General features: G+C 32.6%; 4 protein-coding genes across 4 annotated transcripts in view; 1 reads left to right on the top strand and 3 right to left on the bottom strand.

The window, feature by feature from the left end:
• The first annotated feature begins 2,577 nt into the window (after nt 1-2,577).
• LOC107008935 (cytochrome P450 84A1) lies at nt 2,578-6,494 on the top strand. Its single transcript, XM_015208154.2, has 3 exons — nt 2,578-3,014; nt 3,113-3,757; nt 5,614-6,494. Exons 1-3 carry the CDS (start codon nt 2,709-2,711, stop codon nt 6,235-6,237), a joined length of 1,575 nt encoding a protein of 524 aa, XP_015063640.1. The 5' UTR covers nt 2,578-2,708; the 3' UTR covers nt 6,238-6,494.
• Nucleotides 6,495-9,923: 3,429 nt separating this feature from the next.
• On the bottom strand, nt 9,924-13,754 carry LOC107009279 (protein FMP32, mitochondrial). The gene is made up of 7 exons (XM_015208589.2): nt 13,393-13,754; nt 13,151-13,282; nt 12,964-13,023; nt 10,804-10,880; nt 10,636-10,692; nt 10,445-10,511; nt 9,924-10,357 (listed from the first exon to the last, which is right to left on the bottom strand). Exons 1-7 carry the CDS (start codon nt 13,528-13,530, stop codon nt 10,238-10,240), a joined length of 651 nt encoding a protein of 216 aa, XP_015064075.1. The 5' UTR covers nt 13,531-13,754; the 3' UTR covers nt 9,924-10,237.
• Nucleotides 13,755-14,153: 399 nt separating this feature from the next.
• Nucleotides 14,154-19,061, bottom strand: LOC107008861. The gene is made up of 5 exons (XM_015208064.2): nt 18,695-19,061; nt 17,563-17,732; nt 17,174-17,243; nt 14,625-14,694; nt 14,154-14,531 (listed from the first exon to the last, which is right to left on the bottom strand). Exons 1-5 carry the CDS (start codon nt 18,951-18,953, stop codon nt 14,420-14,422), a joined length of 681 nt encoding a protein of 226 aa, XP_015063550.1. The 5' UTR covers nt 18,954-19,061; the 3' UTR covers nt 14,154-14,419.
• Nucleotides 19,062-19,671: 610 nt separating this feature from the next.
• LOC107009181 (transmembrane and coiled-coil domain-containing protein 4-like) overlaps nt 19,672-22,237 on the bottom strand; it is a 7,986-nt gene continuing 5,420 nt past the window's right edge. Inside the window, exons 8-15 of the mRNA XM_015208461.2 lie at nt 22,112-22,182; nt 21,880-22,015; nt 21,424-21,483; nt 21,239-21,321; nt 21,075-21,151; nt 20,847-20,917; nt 20,211-20,268; nt 19,672-20,136 (exon numbers count right to left, since the gene is read on the bottom strand). Coding sequence (XP_015063947.1) covers nt 20,017-20,136; nt 20,211-20,268; nt 20,847-20,917; nt 21,075-21,151; nt 21,239-21,321; nt 21,424-21,483; nt 21,880-22,015; nt 22,112-22,182 — 676 coding nt within the window. The 3' untranslated portion in view covers nt 19,672-20,016. The remainder of the gene's footprint in view (nt 20,137-20,210; nt 20,269-20,846; nt 20,918-21,074; nt 21,152-21,238; nt 21,322-21,423; nt 21,484-21,879; nt 22,016-22,111; nt 22,183-22,237) is intronic.

Here is a 22,237-nt window from a genome sequence, read left to right as displayed (position 1 = left end):
ATTAAATTCAATTCAATATCGAGTCCTCATTGAATTTGTTGTTATTAATTATACCCTAAGATATTCTTCATATACATATTATCAATATTTTCCATTGTCATGATGTAAATGTAGGTTGTCAGTCGTACTCTATAGACTCTATCTGATTCAAATTAGTGATTTTACCTCTAACCACTTATTATTAATTAGTATTTGTGTTTTCCTGTTATTTTATCCCAGAAGTTAATTTGTAACTGCAACAACTTAGAACCCAAAAGACTAAATTTTATACAAAACAACTCATATTAATGGTATATTTATTATTTAGTAATTAGTAATGAAGTGATGAAGATCGCAAGCTATCACTGTTTTTCTTCTTCTTATAAGGTTAAGTAGGGAATTTGCTTAATATTGTCGGATTATTTCATGCATAGTTACTTTGGTTAATTTGCTTAGTAAAAAAACATTATTGTCGAAAATGCATGTCATTTTCTGACACACTGGACCTAAAATGACTTGTGGTAGTAATAATTTTCCACCTTTAGTTTGGTGCTACACTTTACCAGAAAAGGGAATGAAACGTTCACTTACGTTGTAATTTGCAGCAAAGGGAAAAAATCTTGTAATTTTAGAATAAAGCTATTATTGGAGAAAAATGCCATAATTGATGGCAATGGATTTTGAAAAAAACTCGTCCTGCTGATGGATTAAAATGGTAATAAATGAAATGACATCGTCAAAAATTAAGATTGCAATACGTAATTAAGTATGATTAAATATTTAATTTTAATCGCGTTTGATAGGTATATTTTTTTAAATAAAACTTTTTTTGATCTAAAAATTCAAATTAATCGAGCTTCTTCAAAAGTCATTAACTTAAAACTGGTGAGGTGAAGCTTTTTTTCCCCCGATGGTTCTAGCGTCACATAAGAAAACACTACTGTAGATAAATGAAATTTTACATCAAAATCTTTTACTTATTTTTCTCAAAAAGTGGGCTTAAATAGTTTATTATCATTTAACTCGTGCGGAGTACGAACTCTTCATATTATATTCTTCGCTGCACAATGTATCACAACTCTCACGTGAAAAATAATAGATTATTTATTAAGCAAAGAAAATGTATTTGTATTTCGTGCTCTAGCAAAAGTAGGATGGGGTTGGTTTGGTATGGTACAACTTTATTTTATTTGATATGGATTGTAATATTTCATAATTATTTATTTTATCATATACATGAAATAATTTATTTTATTACAATCGTATAAATGATAAAGAATAAATAATTTAAGGATTAATTAATACTCCTAATTAGAAATACAAAATACAATAATCCAATACCGCATATAAAACAACCCCTTCAGATAAGACCATATTTTAAAGATAGAATCGTCAGCCAATGATATTGTGTAACCTTAATTTCGATTTGTTTGTTTTAATTATTATTTGAAAAGTAAAGGATTTCTTTTTCAAGTACTTTTTGAATATTTGAAAGTGTTAACTATATTATGACTTATAATAGCGATCTTTTAAATATGTAAAGTTAATTTTTTTAAAAATAAAAATTGTATATCTAAATTTAGATTAAACATTAATTTGTGTGCGATATTAGGAAATATGTACCAGGAGTTTTTACAACATTCGAGGTTTGCGTGAAAGATTAAAATATATATGGATATTCTCTGAAATTACAAAATGCATCACAAAACTTATTTTGTCTGGTTTAAAATGTTTATATATATAAATACATATCAGCACTTTAAATTTGTCTCAATATTTAATTAGATATTTAAGTTCTTTTTTAATCAAACAACTCTTTAAGGTCTCAATTAATTTGTACCCGTTTATTTTTTATATTTTAAATTTTTTTAATAAAAATTCTGACTCCACACGATATTGTCTGATTCGCCTAACTTTGGTAGAATTTTTCGGTGAATTTGGCCGTTCAGCTACTTGTAGTATGAGATGCTAGTGACAAGTTCCCCTCTCATATGAAGTTGTGGACTAGCTTGGGTCAGTCTTTGACTTAAAAGATCAATATACTAATATAATATAATGGGAGTAGTTTAATATAAAGCTTAATATAATAATAATATATTGGAATTATTTTACTCGCATTTAAACTATTGTTTTCCATATATGTCTGCTTTCATAATCTAGAATTTGCTCCACTATAGTATTGTATATACGTATAGATATATAATTTAATCTATATAGATTAAAAATTAATTGTTTCAAAATTTAATTATTTTAGAATAAGCTTCTTCACATAACTTATGATACTATTAAAATATACATAGTGGTAAACATAATCATAGGACTATTTAATATTTCTAAGACTATTTAATATTTCTAACCAACCAGGATAAGATTATTACTCTCCGATTTAATTTTAAAAAATATTTAAATCTTATAATCCTAAAATTAAATTATTTAGTTTTTAATCTTGTGATCTTAAATATGATTTATACCAAACGTGTCGGTCAATATACAAAGTTACACTCTTAAATATAGCATATTGTTTTCGCCAAATCAACAGTATACACCAACTTGGTACCGACTAGAAGTGAAATAAATTTGTATATAAAGACCCCATCCTATGCACCAATAATAAAAGGTAGAACCAAAATTTTGAGTTCATCCCAACATCTCCTAAACTCTCCACTCAAAAAACAAACCAAACATACAAAAAAGAAATCAAAGAAAAAAGAGAAAGCATTGTAAACAAAATGAATGAAATGGTACTAAACAATATCAATTCAATTCTTGAAGCTTTACAAGCTAACCCTATACTAATCTTCTTCTTCATCATCCCTCTCTTCTTCTTATACCTTTTTTCGACGTCTCGCCGTAAACGTTATCCTCCAGGACCATTAGGCTGGCCTCTCATTGGTAACATGATGATAATGGACCAGTTAACTCACCGTGGTCTTGCCAAACTTGCACAAAAATATGGTGGCGTTTTTCACCTCAAAATGGGTTATGTCCACAAGATTGTTATATCTGGTCCAGAAGAAGCTCGTCAAGTACTACAGGTACTATTGAAATATCTGACCATCTCATCTGACGAATAAACATATTACTATCTTATTTTTCAAATATTAAATTAAACAGATTATTTAATTTCTAACAGGTACAAGACAACATATATTCGAATCGTCCAAAGACCGTAGCGATAAGTTACCTAACGTACGATCGTGCGGACATGGCTTTTGCTGACTACGGACCGTTTTGGCGTCAGATGAGAAAATTATGTGTTATGAAATTATTCAGTCGTAAACGAGCTGAGTCATGGGACTCGGTTCGCGACGAAGTAGACTCAATGGTAAAGATAGTTACAACCAACACGGGCACATCAATTAACTTAGGGGAACTTGTTTTCTGTCTCACTCGTAACATTATCTATCGAGCTGCTTTTGGGACAAGTTCAGATGAAGGACAAGATGATTTTATTAAAATTTTGCAAGAATTTTCGAAGCTATTTGGTGCTTTTAACATGGCTGATTTTATTCCATGGCTAGGGTGGATTGGTAAGCAAGGCCTAAATGTTAGACTTGCTAAGGCAAGGGCATCACTTGATGGATTTATTGATACGATAATTGATGATCATATTGAAAGAAAGAAGGCTATTAATGTTATTAATGATGATGGTTCTAGAGAAAGTGATATGGTCGATGAGCTATTAGCTTTTTACAGTGAAGAAACAAAAGTAAATGAGTCTGAAGATTTGCAGAATGCTATAAGGCTTACTAGGGATAATATCAAAGCTATAATCATGGTAAGTTTGATTAAATAAATATCCTAATGCTTTTCCGTACATTATTTTTATTTTTACCTTCTTTTTTTCCGTGTGTAGTTGATACATATTCCAACTAACGTGTTATAATTTAAAAATATAATACATAAAAATGATCCTTAATTTGACATCAGTTGACAACTAGATCGCACCCTACGTGTACTATGTCATGTAGGACACTTGTGTCTACTTGTTCAATTCTATACAAGTTTAAGTGTTTACTTGTACACATTCAAAATAATAGGGCACAATTGTTCATTAGAACCAAATTAAGAATCATGTTTATATATTATGCCTAATTTAAATTAACTCGTGATTTATAAAGAAAAGAAAAAACTAAATTTGTACTTGTGGCATTTGTTGTTAAAAAGAAACATGTCATGTGACAACAATTTTATTTTTAAACCTGTGGCATCAATATATCATAATATTTGTGGTTTTATTTTTAAAGTTTGAATTGATAAGGGATATAAGAAATATTTTTTTTTTAAGAAAAAAATGAGTAGTTTAAAATATGTCATAGTATTTTTGTGATAATAACTTTTTTGAAACTTATGCCATAATATTTGTATGGTTACATATATTTCTCGTTGAGGTAAAATAGAAAGTACAAATTTGATAATTTTAAAATTTAAAAGTGACATACTTTTAATTAATTAATGAAAAAGAAAATTGTGTTACATCTAACAGAAAGGAATATTATATTGAGAAAAATACAAACAGATAAAAGAGAGTATTTAAACATAAATTAAGTTGATATTGCCCAAAACAAGAAACTTTAAATTTTAATCAGTTGGTACTAGCTAGGATATATATCACTGAACACGGCTGTCTCTGGCAGTTCACGTATAACTATCAAGAATACCAGAAGCTTAGGCAACACATATTTTTCGTGAAAAAATGTCCAATGTATAGTTTTAGTACTTTACTTATAATTTGAAATTTCCTTTGCTAGATGAAAATTTTGATAATTATTTAATAAAGTTTCTCAATCTTTACAAAGTTAATATTAAGAGAGAAAGGAAAGAATATTATTGAAAATTGATAACCGGCCTAGTATAATAAAATTTGGTGTCACCCAATATTTCTATAGTTAGACTTTAAAAAATTGATGAAACTTATTACTACTACAATTCATTAGGAAAAAATCTCACTTTAATTTCCATTTTTTCATACAACTTGATTCTAGCGGAATGTCATATGATAGAAACATTAATTTCCTCTAAATTATTAGCATCGAATTATTTGTTTTTTGAATGTCGCCTCAATATAATAAACACCAAATATGATTACAACTATGTCTTGTCATATTATAATATAATTGTTAATGTCCTGGCTATGGTCTACTAAATAGTTTTCTAGAATTAAATAGTAGAAAGAAATTAGCGTACTGTACAACTACTAGATCTTATAATTAGATTTGTATTAATTTACAAGTCTCTCTACTCATGACATATATCATGACTCATGAGACTAATAAGTTTAATAATCTTGATTTTAGCTTCAATGGTATTTTGTCAAGTGGCAGAGATGGAAGATTAATTAGGTAACAAAAGTTTTCAAGTACAATTGCCTAATTTTTTTAATGTGAAAAAGTTACTCAAATTACTCTATAATGAACATTTCAAACTGGCCAATAAATACCTATGTAGAAAATTTGGTACCATTCATTATCCCTTTGAAAAATCATTTTTGTGAAAAGTTATAGTTTATCTTACTTCTACCTAATCCCCTCACCTAACTACATATACCTATTTAACTTTAATAAACCCTAAAATATTAAAAAAATAATAATAATATTATTGTGTATTATTTGATTCATATTGATAAAACCGCAGGATGTAATGTTTGGTGGGACAGAGACGGTGGCATCTGCGATAGAGTGGGCCATGGCTGAGCTTATGAAAAGTCCAGAGGATCTTAAAAAGGTACAACAAGAATTAGCTAACGTCGTTGGACTCAATAGGAAAGTTGATGAATCCGATTTTGAAAACTTGACCTACTTAAAATGTTGTTTAAAAGAAACTCTCCGACTTCACCCTCCAATCCCTCTCCTCCTCCACGAAACCGCGGAGGAATCGACAGTCTCCGGCTACTTTATTCCAGCAAACACACATGTTATCATAAACTCGTTTGCAATTGGACGTGACAAAAACTCATGGGAAGATCCTGATAGTTTCAAGCCAAGTAGGTTCCTTAAAGAAGGTGTGGCAGATTTTAAAGGTGGTAATTTTGAATTTTTACCATTTGGGTCGGGTCGAAGGTCTTGCCCCGGTATGCAACTTGGGCTTTATGCATTAGAAATGGCTGTGGCCCATTTACTTCATTGTTTTACTTGGGAATTACCTGATGGAATGAAACCAAGTGAACTAAAAATGGATGATATATTTGGGCTTACTGCTCCATTGGCTAATCGACTAGTGGCTGTGCCTACTCCACGTTTATTATGTAAACTTTATTGAAGACCAAAGCGGGTATTTTGTACGTGTATACCAATAGTTATACACAAAATATTGGTTTGTTTGGACATTTTTATCTTTATTTTGTTTTGTCTTATGCATATATACACAAAGGACGAAAATAATTGCTTGAAAGGGGAAAGAGAGAGGAATTGATTGTATGGCATGCATTTTGTTATTTAATATTCATTTGGCTTGCATTGCTAGTTGTATGAAAACATAAATTTAAACCAAATAAAGATTTTATCTTTGTTACCTTATTGTATTATATATAATGGTTCATTTTGATTGGATTAGTAAAGGGAATTTCATGTACATAGTTGGACGAATTTACTGTATAGATAATTTTTTTGATCGGTATACATAAATTATACATTGAATACATAATTATACACATATAATATTAAAAATCTATTAATATAAAAGAGAGTACAAATTAATTGAGTCTCCCCTTAAATAAGACTCCTCAAATCCTAAAAACTCAATACGGAGGTTATTGTGTTATTTTTATGAGGGAAACAAAACATTATTTTTAAAAGTAAAACACAGTTATGAAAATAATGTAGGAAATTTAGGATAAATTTCAACAGTTATTATTTTCTTCAATCTAAACTATATGTACATATTTTTGAAACTCAACTTATTAAAATTCATTTCAGAAAATCTCACTTTGGAAAACGAATTTTATTAAAGATGACTTCATTTTTAAGACGTGAGCCCAATAATATTTTTTTAAACGCATTAATGTGAAAAAATATGGCAAGCATACCTCTACTCTTTATCTTCTCAGCTGATCCATGAAAAATTCAGTCTAAATTTTGAAATATTACCTCCGTCAAATTTATTTACTGGATACATAGGCTATTTTGCCTATCATAGCTTTTACTCGTTTAGTATAGAAAATTAAAAAAATATTTTATTATTTATTTTTTAATTAATTTTATTATATTAATTATAGTCCTCTTTCGACGCATTCTTCAAAGCATTTAAATTTATCAACATAAGGGTGAAGTATGTTCTAAAAATAAACTAAAGGAATAATAATAAAATAAATTAGACAATTTTTTATCATAACATAAGGGTGAAGGATGTTCTAAAAATAAACTAAAGGAATAATAACAAAATAAATTAGACAAATAAAAATGAACGAAAAAATGTATAATAGTGGGTAGGTTTGAGTAGGTCCAAAGCGTAGTTGGGGACCGTTGAGAAAGTTTGAATTACAATGCTGGAAAGTGGGGGAAATGGGAGGTTCTGAATTAAATAGGAGGACACGGCATACTAATGGGAAGGAAAAATAGTTTTAAATTTTTTTTTAAATAGTTAATTAATTTAGTTATTAATTAGATTTTTCATGGTATTAGCTTTTCTTCTTCTTATATTAGGGTAAGGCAAAGGAAATAGAACTCACATAAAAGTTTAAATAGTTAATTAATTGAGTTACTAATTAGATTTTTTAATGTATTAGTTTTTCTCTTTCGTTCTTAAATTAGGGTAAGGCAAAGGAAAATAGAGAATTAAACACTTACTTAAAAGTTTAAATAATTAATTAATTAAGTTGCTAATTAGTTTTCTATGACACTAATTTTCTTTTTCTTAAATTAGGTAAGGGGAGGAAAAAATAGAGAATCAAATTTTCACATGAAAGTTCAAATAGTTAATTAATTAATCTACTAATAGATTTTTCATCGTACAAGTTTTTTTCTTTTTAAATTAGGGTAAGGATAAGAAAAATAGAGAATCAAACTCATCTACGAAAATGAAAGAGATGTCTATTAAAGTCGACTTCATGAAAGTAAGAAAAGAAGAAAGTTTAGCGAACATAGAGATGGAAAAAGATAGATTTTGTCCAATTGTTATCACATCAATTCCCATGTGAGTTTAAATAGTTAATTAATTGAGCTAATGATTAGATTTGTCACAATACTAGTTTTTCTTCTTCTTGAATATAGGGAATGAAAGAGAAAATAGAAAATCACACCTTTCATGTGAAAGTTCAAATAGTTAATTAATTAAGCTATGAATTATTAATTTTTTCACGACACTAGTCATTTTTTTTCTTTTTAAATTAGAATCGGCGAAAGGAAAATAGAGAATCGATCCCTTCTGTAAAAGTTCAAATAATAATTAATTATGTTACTAATTAGATTTTTCACGGCACTAAGTGGATGCACGGTTCCAAATTAAAGTAAACCAATTTTTCAACTCCCCAAAAATGTTGTTATTGTAGAAAGTTGACACTAATTGGAAGACGAAAGCAACCTTAATTGAGTTGAATATGTTCGTAGGGAGTTTAACTACGTTGGATAATCTTGAAAACTTTAATTTAGGGACATTAAAGGACAAAACTTCTCTTGTGACATATAAGAATAGTCAATTCAAAATATTGCTATTTTTTATGCATTTTCAATTAATGAGTTTGAAAAACTTGGTTGAGTATTTGCTTACATTAATAACTAAGACACACATGGTATACATAATCTAAGTGAACACTGTATGTATTTAACTTAAGTTATTTGTATTAGTGGTTAAAGTTAAAATGAAGAGCCAAGCACAAGTCTCACCATCCTAAATATTTGTTTCGTTTGATAGATGTTTTAAGTGATGGTGTGAAAATATTTGCTTAATTAATCAGGTACTTTCTTAGGTAATTACAATTAAATCCTTTCTAATTCATTAATTGTACATCAACATTATTCTAGTCTAACGATATAGGTAAACAACTGTGAAATATACAAACGACCAAGACATAACAAGCCGCTATCAATTAGTCAATATCGATTGTGATGCGATGATTAAAATTCACCATAACAAATTTTGAGTTTAAGTCCTACATATGAAGAAAAATCTTAAACTCTATCAGATAGAGTAAATAGATAGTTGAACGAACATGATGACTTATAATCTAAATGACCTTAAATTTGTTCGATATGGTTTTCAAATTAAAGAATCGTCAATAATTTAAATGTAAGTTCCAATTATTCATGCATGACACTATCAAATCTTCCAACAACTTGCAAGTAAAGGAGTGTTAATGCATGACTGGAATTGGGACACAAAGCCCAGCGAAGTGTTAATGTTATGCGTTTTTTTTAACTCTAGCTTTCACCCTTTTTGCTCTTTCGACGACGCAAAGTCAAAGATATTTATCATCAGAGTAACTCACTCTCGTCCGTCCTATAATTATGCAACTTAAACAATGTAAAGCTTAGGAATAATGTTGAAAAATAATAGGATTCAGATACATTGATCTTCTGATAATGTAGAGAAAATTTGTTGATTCTTAATGTTCATTTGAAATAGTTGTCTCCTGCCTCTTAGGAATAGTATCGAAAAATAATAAAATTCAGATAAATTAATCTTGTGATGGTATAGAAAAAATTGTTGATACCTAATATTCAATAAAGTAGTTGTCTCATGCCTCACAATTTTACTGTCATCAAATCTATGATTGATTTGATTTTAGAAATTTAAAAACCAACTAAATTGATTTGATTTTGATTTTATATCAAAAATCTAAATCTAAATCCAAATCGCACGATGAACCCCTGACTCGCTAGTGTAACTTGCATAGTATTTATGTTGATAAGAGATTTTAAAATGGGTACACAACTGATGACAACAGATCAGTTGATACAACATTCGACCAAAATTTGAAGGCATTAATAGGCCAACTGAGAAATTGTTGCTGCTACAGGAAAGGGAATCTTTAGCTTCACTAATTTCACATGGATCATTTCCCTAAAACAAAGTCATACTTTCTGAAATCTACAATTAGCTTGAAGCATATCAAGCGTTATGCAACAAACATAGATACACACACACACCCGTTCAACACTACAACACAAAAGTTAATAAAAATTGAGTTAAATAGTATGCTATAGTTATGATGTCTGCTAATGCAATGGAGATTTAGATGTCATACAACTCTGTTTTATCCATTGAGCATCAAAGTTGTTGAACAACTATATTCTTTATCATAATTAGCATTATATTCCACCACTTACTTCAAAAGGCGGACTACGGCCAAACCAACAGCTGATATAGACACAAGGGTACCTATGCAATATTTTATAACATCATATTTTGCAGCTTCCAACTGAGCCCGTAGTGTATGAATTTCCTGGGATTATATAATTACATACAACAGCAGAAAGGATTAGAACAATTTACCAGCTATCAAATGCATATCTATAGTTATTAGACTCACTCGGTCAAGTGTATTAGTGAGATTAGCAGTTTCTTGATTCTGATTTGCTAGCTCATCCCGGATTCTCCTGCACAGAGAGCACAACAGTTGAGACTAGTCGTAAACAGCTAAATAGCAGTACATCTGCAAATCATACTACTAATGGTTATGCAATGACTGGCCAAAACGAAATAGTGACGGTAACTCCTTACCCCCTTTCAAGATTGAGATCCAACCTATGGCCAGCAGAGACTTTGTCAATTTCATACCTGCAATAACCCAAAACAGAGACCAGAGAAAAAATTACAAATTTCAAAACAAGCACACCATAATATGAAAATGGTAGTGTGGTACTAAGAATATAGTTTGTGAAGGCCAACCTCAATTCACGGCGCATCTTTTCTATATCACTTTTGAGTTTTTCAATTTCATGTTGCAGTAGAGAAAAGTGGTTCTCCTGGATCAACGAATGAGTGAAGCATCAACGAATGAGTGAAGCATGAATCATTTTATAAGTTGACACCCATGAATCATGATGAAAGGAAAAATTAGTCCAATGTAATAAGCAAATAGAATTAAGAGGTTTACTAATTTGCACTAAGCTTGTTCTAGTATTACACCTTTGTACATATGTATGTAAAGTCTAATGCGTCGGCTCACATGATCTCATCTCTTCTTCTTTTTTTAATCAGAACAGGATCATGTATTAATTCTCTAATGTCTGACAGATTATCAGTCGCATTATCAGAAGAAAACCCCGACTCTTCGCTGCAGTCACAAGCAACAACTAGGAGAAAATCACTACTGTGTCACTTTACAGCAGTGTTTTGCCCTATAGTCAATTTTCAAAAATGTGGTGTGTAAAACAATCACCATTACAAAACTTAATATTCCATTATCAGAAGAAAACCCTGACTCTTCGCTGCAGTCACAAGCAACAACTAGGAGAAAATCACTACTGTGTCACTTTACAGCAGTGTTTTGCCCTATAGTCGCTTTTCAAAAATGTGGTGTGTAAAACAATCTCCATTACAAAACTTAATATTCCATTGCAAGCAGAACCCACCAAACCACACTCACTGGATCTTTATGAGCCACCACTCACAACCAGAAACCTCTGGAGTCCCAGAGGCCAGAACGCCTCGGACAGAGACAAGTCAAACACTTGGTTGTGCTCTGACTTCCACAATATTTCAAAGCAGCATGTCATCTCTGATTTCACTTGCGCAATATCTTAGGCTCGCTCATCGTCAATCTCTACCATCTGATCACCACCCCCCACCCACCTCCACAGAACTACACCTCTTGACATACCAACCGTGTTAAAGATTCACATCCACTCAACACTCACACCTTGCACCAAATCCTTTCATTGCCACATGCATTGCCATCTTCATCATCTTTTACAATATTAAAAGGTAACTTCCACATCTTCCAATCAAATTTCAAGGTTTGGAGAAAAGGAACTTCCAGGCAAGTACCTTCAGTTCACATTATTTCAGTTTACTAATGTAAATATCAATAGAGAAGTACAAATACTAACTATTGTATTTCATTAAGGAACATAAAAAATTCATTTCTGAATCCAATGAGACACTAACAGACAATTACTAATCCCAAACTGAGCATCCACTGGTTCACTAGCTATTTTGTGTGGTATTTCATTTTAAGAGATTAGATCATGTTACTATACTCAGATGGAGATGCCAATGAGCTCTGCAACATCAATGCGGATAAAACCAGAACAGCAGTAGAACAGGTGGAGTACCTATTAAAAGCCGTTCTATTGAGTATGTCCTTCATTAAGCTTCTATATAATACCATCAGCAAAACCTCTTAAAAACCTGAGATTGGCTCATTATACAACAGACTGACATCTCAAGTATCAATATACGATAGCTCTACTTTTTATGATCACTAACTTCCTCAAGGGAATAGCGAGACATGAGTGTATTTAGGAACCTACAGGATAGTTTCAGACACAATTTTGATAAAATAGTCACACATGATACCCGTCTAATCCACTGGCTGAATGTTCTATCTATTAAACAAAAGTATCAAACTTATAATGCAGAAAATGTGAATACATAAAAGGTGAATTTCAAGTAAAATTATGGCCTTCGCAAATATGATAGAAGATTTGGACTTTGAAAAGGGAAACAATCAAAAGAGAATGGCAAAAGGTTGATCATTGGTGATACCTAGAAAAGGAAGGTCTTTTTATTATATCAGCCTGGTCATTGAAGAGTTATCATAAGATCACTCCCTTTCAGGGAGAGAATTTTTCCTTCAATAAAGGCATTAATATTTCCCAAAGGCCATATATATGATGGATGACCAACTCATTCAGCATAACACCACTTCAAAACCCAATATTTACCAAAATATACAATGCCAAAGGAGAAAAGTTTCTACCAACAGTATCTCTTTATTAAAAAAGGCAAGTAAAATTTGTCAAGACAAACCTATGACAAAGTAAATTAGCGATACTCAGTGCATCAAAATGTGAATCCACAAATCTCACAGTGAAGAATTCATACCTGAGAGCTTTGAACTTCGGACTTAAATTTGGACAACTTGGATTCTTGAATCATCTCAAGCTATAGAAAAAACTAATGTCATATTAGTATAAAGTTTAAGCTAAATTTATTACAAGGACCAAAATAATTAATTCAATATTACATGTACACAGACACAGTTGCATGTATAACATAAAAAATTACTTACTCTCTGCAAATCAGCTTTAGAAACAAATGTCTGAGCTACATTTTCCAAGCTATCGCTCAAAACTTCAGTAATAGCAGCCGTTATAGCCTCCGCTTGCTTCGTAGGCACCCCTTTCGCTTCCAATTTTCTCACCTAAAAAACACAAACAAACACTAATTCATTCTAAGGGCAATTCAAAACTGAAAAAAATCAAACATTCTTCATTTCAATTTCGCAATCATAGAAGCAAGTTAAGAAATTACTAGAGCTAGAGTGTCGACTAGGAACAACTGCTTGCCGTCGAAAGCACGGTTCGAAATGAGTCGGCGGTGGAATCGGTGGCTTCCGGCAAAAGCTCCGAGTTGAGGTCCGAAATATCCGACCCGTTTACATGCCGCCATTCGAATTTAATCAAAACAATCGGCTTCTGTATTCCGATCGTTGAAGAAGATTAAATGAAAAAGTATTCTTATCAGGGGACTTCTGAAATACTACAGCATTTTTCTTCAAACCTTTGCTTCCACCTTCCAATTTCAGCAAGGTAATAAACCGCAGCAATTTTACCGCGTGTTATTTGTAAATTTACCCATTGTTACAAAAAAAAATAGTTCTTCGTAAATATATTTTTCTAAAAATAGATTAGGATATATACCTTGGAGAAAACAATTAAAAAATTATATTTTTTTTATAAATGTCTTTAGGATTTAGCCGAAGAGTGAAAAATATTTTCATAAAAAAGTATTCATTGAAGAATGATAATTAATCCTATAGTGTTGTTATAAAGTTAAATCGATCTAAAACAACTTATCAATTGAAATTTGTGTGAAATATGAGCCTTTAAAAAAAAAGTATTTAGATTTTTTGAAAAAAACTTAAAAGTTTAGTCAACTTTTGTCCTATTTTATTTTTTTTCTTCTCATTGAGAGATTGACTTTCCAATAGCACTAACAACCTCCATGGGTCTTTTCCAATCCAATACTATAAACTATGTACAAAAATCTGGACAGATGACAATTCCAGCTCATCCACATTATTTGCTTACCAATATTAATGAATTCCTTTGCATTTCCTCAACCAACAGGATAACCAAGTTTTTACAAACGATTACAGAACTCACCCCTGGTCAGAGCTAATTATGCTTCTAAACTACAAATGGCAATGTTGAAAGACACATTACAAGGTTTCCTTTTAACCTATTCCAAGACGAATGAAGCAAAAGTATGATATTATTTGTTGGAGCAACATTCAGCTCAATGCTCATTTCATTTCTCTATTTAACGATTAGGGATCCTATTTTGGGCGTCCATAAAAGATGTCATCAACACTTTCTTTTATTCGACTCCCTACTTTCCGCAAGTTCTTGGCGACCCCCATTGCAACCAAGTTAGCGTTCCTGGAGAACCTGTATTTTCAACATCGCCCTTGTTATTAAACAATTTATACAGTGCATCACGTGAAACAGATATCATATATCAAAATTCAAAACACTGCTTGCCTGGTAAGGAACTCATCACCAGCTGAGTTAGTTGGTTTGTTTGATCGGGGCTGTGGATGTTTATGTCCACCTTTTTTTCAATAACAATATAAAGGAAACAGAAGAATCAAATTAGGTTGCTAACGATCAAACCAATATATAATGAGCGTAACATTCCAAATAAGTGCAAGAAATAATGAACATTTACATAACAAGATCCCTAAATTACATTGCATATCAGATTATGATCAACTAATAACAAAATGGCAAATGCAGGGTTTTCATCTGCTAAAGATCTAACACATTATACCAATACAATGAAATGCATGGAAGAGCAACAACAATTATCCATGAATTAGAACACAAAGAAGCCAGATAAGATGTGTTAGAATCAAAACAAGGAATAAGATTATCTAACATCCTACAATACTTTCCCTTTTTCTTTAAATAACCCTGGTACCCGAGCAGCTTATGCACACAGGACTAAATGGAACACTGTCAATAGGTTTGTAAAGCAAGAATAAAATAGAAAAGTTCCAAAAGAAGAACCAGGCACTTGTATATTCTGTTTCAGCTACATCTAGATTCAAACTTAACCATCATGAGTGCATTTCCTACCAACAATATCAATTATCTATGACGGAATATCAAAATGTCCTTGTTTAGAAGTTTTTCCAAAATGAATAGTCATAACACTAAGCAATTCTACTCTGTTCTTATTCCCACTACTAACAAAGACTAATAGAAGATAAATAGAACAGCAGGTAGAATTTTAATTGAAAAGTGACATTAGGTATTCTTAGAAGGGGAACAAATGTCTGTGAATTTATTAATTATGCCTGTATGTCCCTCAAAGACAAGGCCAGGAGTAGTAGATAAGGAGATCATTTATCTCCATCAGTGTTTTTTTTGTAAAGGAATTTTTTTAAGCAAGTTAATGTGATGGAGGGCATCTGACGAGGTTCATAAAAGGGGTACCAGAGGTGAGGAGATACCTTTTTTAATGAAAAGACTGAGGAGATATCAATATTGCATCTTCTCTTTGAGGGGTGTAATAGTTGAGCCCCCTACCTAAGAATTTTGATCTTCCTCCTGATGGTAAAGATCAAATAGGGCAAACTTTGAAAGTCAGATATCTCAAGATCTATAGGGATCTTGTGGCTTGATCTATAGGCAATGGTCGCAGACGTTCGTAAAAGGAAGTCAGAAATCTCAAGATATATAGGGTTCTCGTGGCTTGATCTATAGGCAATGGTTGCAGACATTCTTGCAGGGGAGGTAGGACGATATATATGGGATGATCTTTTAGAAAGCTAATACAAGATTTCACCACATGAAGTGGAAACTTTCCTACATAGCTTTGTAGCTACTCACATTTTAAAGGTCAATAAGATCTTATGAAAAGAATCATCTTCAAATTTCTCTCTGTTAAGTCATACTGTAGCCACTTAATTGCTGGAGGTAGCCCAAGGCCCTATTTGGATTCATGATGAGGAACAACAAAACCCCAAGAGTGTGATTTTCTTTACATGATGTGCAATGCGAAGAGCAATATCAACAACAGAAAATAAAATAAGGAGAGGATGCATTGTCAAAATGATGTTATATGTGTAGAAGGCACGAAGAAGATGTGGATCACAACCTACAAACAGTCGCATTGCCTGTTCCCTATTTTCAACATGCTGCTCCTAGAATAATGGTTGAAACAATGACAAGCAGGAGGCTGAAAAATCTAGGCACCAAGAGGAAAAAAAAATTTAAGGACCCCAACATCTTTAATGGAGAGTGATGAACATAAGAACTTTCTGAAGCAGCCAAGAATTCAATCCTAGTAATCAGAAACATTTTCTTATAAACACTCTTATTTCTTTACATAAAGAGGAAATACCATATTGCATCGACAGTTGGGTGGACTCTAGGGAGGCATACTTTTTAAACACTGCATCTAGAACCGTCTTAGTATGATTTACTTGAACTATGAAGAACAGAGACCAGCACTGCAAAACTAGTGCAATAATTCTGCATCAGCTCTGCATTGGTAGTTTTTGTCTCTGTACTGAGGCTTTAAGCTCTATCATGTAGAACCTCAAAAGGTCAAACCAACCACTCTATTCTGGATGCAAAGCATTAAATTCAATAACCTTGATCTTTTGGGATGCCCATTATTTTATTTATAATGCGGATCCCACACTTAAGACGGTGATTGGACTTTAAACTGACATGAACGAGCAAGTTCTTCATCAACAAATAAAAGTAATTTTGATTTTTCAATGAGGATTTTTTGATAAAGGATATTTCTGGATATTTTTTACTTTAACAAAGAACAGGAAATGCAGTAGGTTAAAATGTGAATAAACTTTCACGAAGCATGTAATTAATTAATAAAACATGTTACTGGAAATTTAAATATCAGGAAATTGGAACTAGAACACATTTCTATGTAACAAAATGTCTGAACCAAAACTAGACATCCATATGAAGAAGGAACACCCTAAACACACAGGCAATAGCATATAAGCATCACACCAAATATATTTTTAGGCGTGGAGAAAATGAGAGGAGGTAATCACCTTCTCTGTTATGAGCAGGAGTATGGCCAGGAGTTGCATCAGCTGAAGTGGGTCTTTTATCCACCAAAACCTATGACACGCTTTCTATGTTAGTTTAGCAAAATAAAATTGGGATTACCAGAAATGATGACACAGTAAACACGAAGTTATTCTGGCCAAGTATCTTCCTGTCTATTCTGTCAAAGGTTAAATTGCACGTAAACACAATACTGGTCAGAAGAGGCAAGTAAAAGACAACTATGGACAGACTCACTGTATCTTAAATCGTTAAAAGCATGGCATCTCAAGCAGAAATAAATTGTTTACTTCTCCATACTTATCCTAGAACACATCACAACACGAAACAAGGCATGAAGCGAACTAGAAAATAGAAAGAGGAGAATGCTAACCTCAAGGCCAACACAGACAGGCAATTCTGTTTGTGCCTTTTGTGCTTCAGTTGATCGAGATTTCTGATCCAAGTAAACAGAATAACCGACGCAAGCATATCTAAAATCTGTAAGGCTCCGACCCTCTTTAGAAGCTTCCTTCTCAGATTCCCCAACAATATATCGAGGTACTTTAACAAACATCAAAACCAGTCTCAGCACACATCCACTAAGGTCTAATTTTTAATTATGCGAAAAATGGAAACAATAAAGCAGAACATTCAATGCATAATAAGATACAGTGGCAGAGGCTATGTACCCAACAACTGAGCACATTAAGTCAAGAAATTCTAACTTCCTGTTTCCCACAGAAATATTTATAAGAAGGATAGCTCATATGACATGGAATAACTAGACCAGACCTAATTCAACATTCAATTATAATAGAATACAGTAGCAGAGGCTATGTACCCAACAACTGAGCACGTTAAGTCAAGAATTCTAACTTCCTGTTTCTCACAGAACCATTTATAAGAAGGATAGCTCATATGACATGGAATAACTAGACCAGACCTAATTCACCTGCCCAAAATGCTAAATATTTAGTCATTCAGAGTATTACAGCATAAGTTACATGTATTACTACCAATATTGTTGAGCTTGGTATTTGGTCTCCTTATTGGAATTTTAGACAATCATCACCTCTAAGTTAGCTTATGGGGTTGAAATAACAGACATAGCATGAAACCCACAGTTAGACCAAATTGGATTAAAAATAACTATTGGTACTAATTACACCTCAATTCCAAACTAGATGGTGGAATGTACGAATCCTCAACATTCATTCTGCTCCGATACTCATAATTTGCCAATTAAGACCAATCAGGGATTCTCAAGAACTAGAATCTCTACATTTTCTATTGAGCAATTAACTATTAGCTACTGAAAGTTCACCAGTACCCTGAAATGTCTTCATCTTAAGCTGCAAATTCAACGAATCCTAAATACTTTTATGAAATTTGTGTTCCCAAGAAAAACAGAAAAAGAAATCAGTTCAAGCAATTAAATTAGCAAAAGAGAAGCACGATAAGAAAGTAACAATACATTTACAGTTCTGTGCTCAAGAAAATCAAGAAAAAGTTAGAAGACGAACCTTGAGGAAGGGAACTACTAAGGCCGAGACAGAGAGGATTGCGAGAATTGGATTTGAAAGTAGACGCGTAATATAGACATCCTTTGCATGATTTTCCTTGATTCTTGGATGACAACGACGAAGATGCCGGAGATGAAGATACGCCTTCACCGGAGACTGTTCCTCCGGCTCCGGTCTCGTTGATTGGATTTACGCTTTTGCAGTTGCCGTCGACGCAGCAACTGCTTCCTTTTTCGATCGTACCATTCTCCTCCCGCATCTGTTTATTCCTCGCCTTGGCTCTCCACAGCAAAATAACTGGATTCAGATTTTTTTCTTTCCTTCAACTCTCAAGCGCGTTTTACTTTTTATTGTTACTCGACCTAGGCTTTTAAGGGATTCGAACCCGGATATATACAATTATATAGTATTTGATAGAATAAATTGGCAAGTAATTTTAAATTATCAATATGATATTTGATTTTATGACCTCACTGAAAATCCAAAAGGTGAAAATTAGGCCTAGTAAAATGAAATGAAATATTTGAAGAAAGTCATTTTCACTTTCTCAATATATTCAAAAAGAGTAGAATAATCTAAAACCCTACTTTTAACCCTAAACTAGAAATTATATATATTATAATATACAAATTAAATAAGAGTCAACCTTGATACATATTCATATACCAAAGCTTTACATCGCAATGACTTCGTGATATACTTCCCTCTATCCTAAACTAAAAATTTGTAAATTGACTTTGATAGTTGATATGTGAAATTTGGCAGTTAACTATTCATTATACAATCAATACATATCAGTAAATATCCCAAATGAATAAGTATTTACTGTTATTTTCTAAAATTTCACAATCCAGGAAACACTAATACTTCTCAAAATTAATCAAGTAAATAAGATGGAGAAATAGCATTTATCGTTTCGTTCATGTATTACAAGGAACAACCTTCTTATCAAATCAATCTGGCATAAATCAAATAAATAAAAAGAGCAAGAGAATCGTAATTTCATATTCTTGACATATTATTCATAAGCAGAAAGCTTATATGTGATATACTGTATACAACAATAGAAACATACCCAGTAAATTACCACAACTGAGGCCCGGAAAGGGTGGAATATCTACTAGAGAGACAGTTTCCGATAAACAAACGGCTAAACAAAATCACTAAAGTTGAGATGAAAATATTGAATAAACGTAACAGTACCAGACTAGAACCCTGTTAGTGGTTATATAATGAACTGGCTATCTATGTGCTTCCTGTAACAGATACAATCCCCTAAAATACAGTTATCTAAGGAAGAAAATGTGTTGCCACGTCTGTCTTTATAGCGTGACTCGACCGAGGACTACCGGATAATAGGCATCAAGATCAAGTAGATCTAAAATCTTTTGGGTAGACCATAAATAGGAGGAATGGCCATCAATGAGTTCAGTTACATCAACCTGTTAAAAGTGAGAGGTTTTAAGCAAAAAATGATGGAGATCCAAATTTGGTTATCCTTAAGAAGAAGACTTACGTTCTCAATGCCAGGAACATCAACCGGTTGAATTCCAGCCAAGCCTCGAGTCAGGAGACTGTTTAGAGAAATTGCACAAGTTACCCAGAAATAGAAGCATAAAACAGCATGTGAAACAGAGAACATATTCTCCCTCCATCCACAACTAGTCCTATTTTCCATTTTGGATTATCCCAGATTCATTGTGCACTATTCTTAAATGAAGTGTTCTCATATTTCTTGGGGGAGGCTTTTTTTTTTAATAATCCAGATATGCCCTGTGAGTTAGCTGGTCCAACCCAAATTGGCTCATAGGTTCAGAAATTTGAGAATGTAGCCTGCACTCTACCCTGCTTAACTGGAATACCTTTCTTGAGTCAGACACAGGATAAAAAATGACATGAAGTGTTTTACGTGACCCAACTTTACTCTCTCAAAACAGTTTTGTCCCTGTTTTATTGTCCTACAACATAATAAATTATCGGAATATGACTCCATATTTTTTCAAGAGATGAACATTTCATATTTTCAATATATAACAAAATAGTTGTGCTAGTCCATATGCAACATTGAAGGGGGTGCAAGGGAATAGGTTTAAGACAGATTATGCCCAATTCAACTTTCAACATCAGTACTATGCTTGCAACTAAGGCAAACCTGGCACGGAAGGCAATTCCTAGCATCCAATCGTTTGTAGCGTAAGCATTCACGAATCGACCAGCCACTACCTGTAAAAATAGGAAGAGGGATACTCAAATAATAATGCGGTGAGCGAGCAGATAAGTACAATCCTTATACTAGAGAAAACAAATTATAAAGAGGAAGGAGATAAATATGCTCATACTAATAAGAGTAGATGATATGAATAAAGTGGGAAGCAAAAACCTTTCTTGCTGCTTCCCAGTTCATGTTTTTAATTGCAATGGGTGCCCCAAGAAGAACAACTCTCTCCACAAGGCCAGCTGTCAAAATACAAGAAAATATTTTAGGATCATCTTTGAAAATGATAAAATGTAAGAAAAAAAAACATATTTCAAAATAAAACTTACAAGTATTCGCACTCTCAGCCAGAACCTGGAGACATTTAAAGATAACTCTTGCCCCAAGTGAAAACCCAACAAGTGTTACAGGCCTGAAATATTCATGGACAACCAATAGAGTTGGCTGATGTGAAAACTCAATCTTCCAGGAGACTCAACTGGAAAATGCTCAGAATCTATTCAAGACTATTTACCTATTTCCTTGTAATCCTTTCTGCAACACTTCTGCCAGAAGTTTTCCTGCCTTATCCGATCTGAAATAAACAACAGGTTAAAATCAAAGTAGGAGACAGTGCTTTGACATACTAACAAAATATCACAGTAGAACTGCTTGATAATTTAAGCAGAGGCAAAATTGGAGCCCGAATTAATACTGAAACAAAAGATGGAAATACAGAAAATTCAAAGATAAGAATTGCAAGGTACAAAACAAAAACTAATGAGAAAACTGGTAAACAATTTGAGTTCACCTATACAGGTATAGATTCTTCTCATCATTACTGCAGTTATATTAATCTTATCCTTTTACTTCTAGTCATATCATATAGACAAACGGAAGATAAAACAGCTTCATGACCTTTTCCTCCTTGATCCCAACCCCAATCTCAAAAAAGAGATTGTACTGAACAGACACACAGACAAAAAAGAACCTGTCCACGGCAATTGTCCATTTGCTGTCAATAAAATCTGTCATTGCAAGCAATGTTGCTGGCAAAGCTAATGCTGTCAAGAGAGTTTTTAAAACTGTCATCATAGCACCTCGCTTCATCAACTCCATTGCAAGTCCTGTAGTTAGTGATGATGTCAGCATCATAACCGATCACAGTGGTAATGTAGCTGGTCTATGTATCATATGCTAAAAAGCAAAGTACAAATTATTACTTGACGTCAACCAATCCTGAATTGCAGTGCTTACAGCAATAAGATTCTTTGACTCCCACTGCAGCACATATCTGAAGAAAATGAGAAATGTAACAGTGGTTTCTGCATTATAAGCCTTCATCGACC

The sequence above is a fragment of the Solanum pennellii genome, chromosome 2 (assembly GCF_001406875.1).
Source record: "Solanum pennellii chromosome 2, SPENNV200".
Taxonomy (NCBI): Eukaryota; Viridiplantae; Streptophyta; class Magnoliopsida; order Solanales; family Solanaceae; genus Solanum; species Solanum pennellii.
This window is presented reverse-complemented; position numbering and strand designations above follow the sequence as displayed.

Bases quoted from the DNA above. Each gene is read 5' to 3' on its own strand.
- LOC107008935 (XM_015208154.2), top strand. From the start codon at position 2,709: ATGAATGAAATGGTACTAAACAATATCAATTCAATTCTTGAAGCTTTA. The intron at 3,015-3,112 runs GTACTATTGAAA...AATTTCTAACAG, and splicing joins AAGCTCGTCAAGTACTACAG to GTACAAGACAACATATATTC. The intron at 3,758-5,613 runs GTAAGTTTGATT...ATAAAACCGCAG, and splicing joins ATATCAAAGCTATAATCATG to GATGTAATGTTTGGTGGGAC.
- LOC107009279 (XM_015208589.2), bottom strand. From the start codon at position 13,530: ATGGCGGCATGTAAACGGGTCGGATATTTCGGACCTCAACTCGGAGCT. The intron at 10,881-12,963 runs GTATGAATTCTT...TCGTTGATCCAG, and splicing joins CCGAAGTTCAAAGCTCTCAG to GAGAACCACTTTTCTCTACT. The intron at 10,512-10,635 runs GTAAGGAGTTAC...CTCTCTGTGCAG, and splicing joins GATCTCAATCTTGAAAGGGG to GAGAATCCGGGATGAGCTAG.
- LOC107008861 (XM_015208064.2), bottom strand. From the start codon at position 18,953: ATGCGGGAGGAGAATGGTACGATCGAAAAAGGAAGCAGTTGCTGCGTC. The intron at 17,244-17,562 runs GTTAGCATTCTC...AGCGTGTCATAG, and splicing joins CTGTCTGTGTTGGCCTTGAG to GTTTTGGTGGATAAAAGACC. The intron at 14,695-17,173 runs GTGATTACCTCC...ATTGAAAAAAAG, and splicing joins TCCTGCTCATAACAGAGAAG to GTGGACATAAACATCCACAG.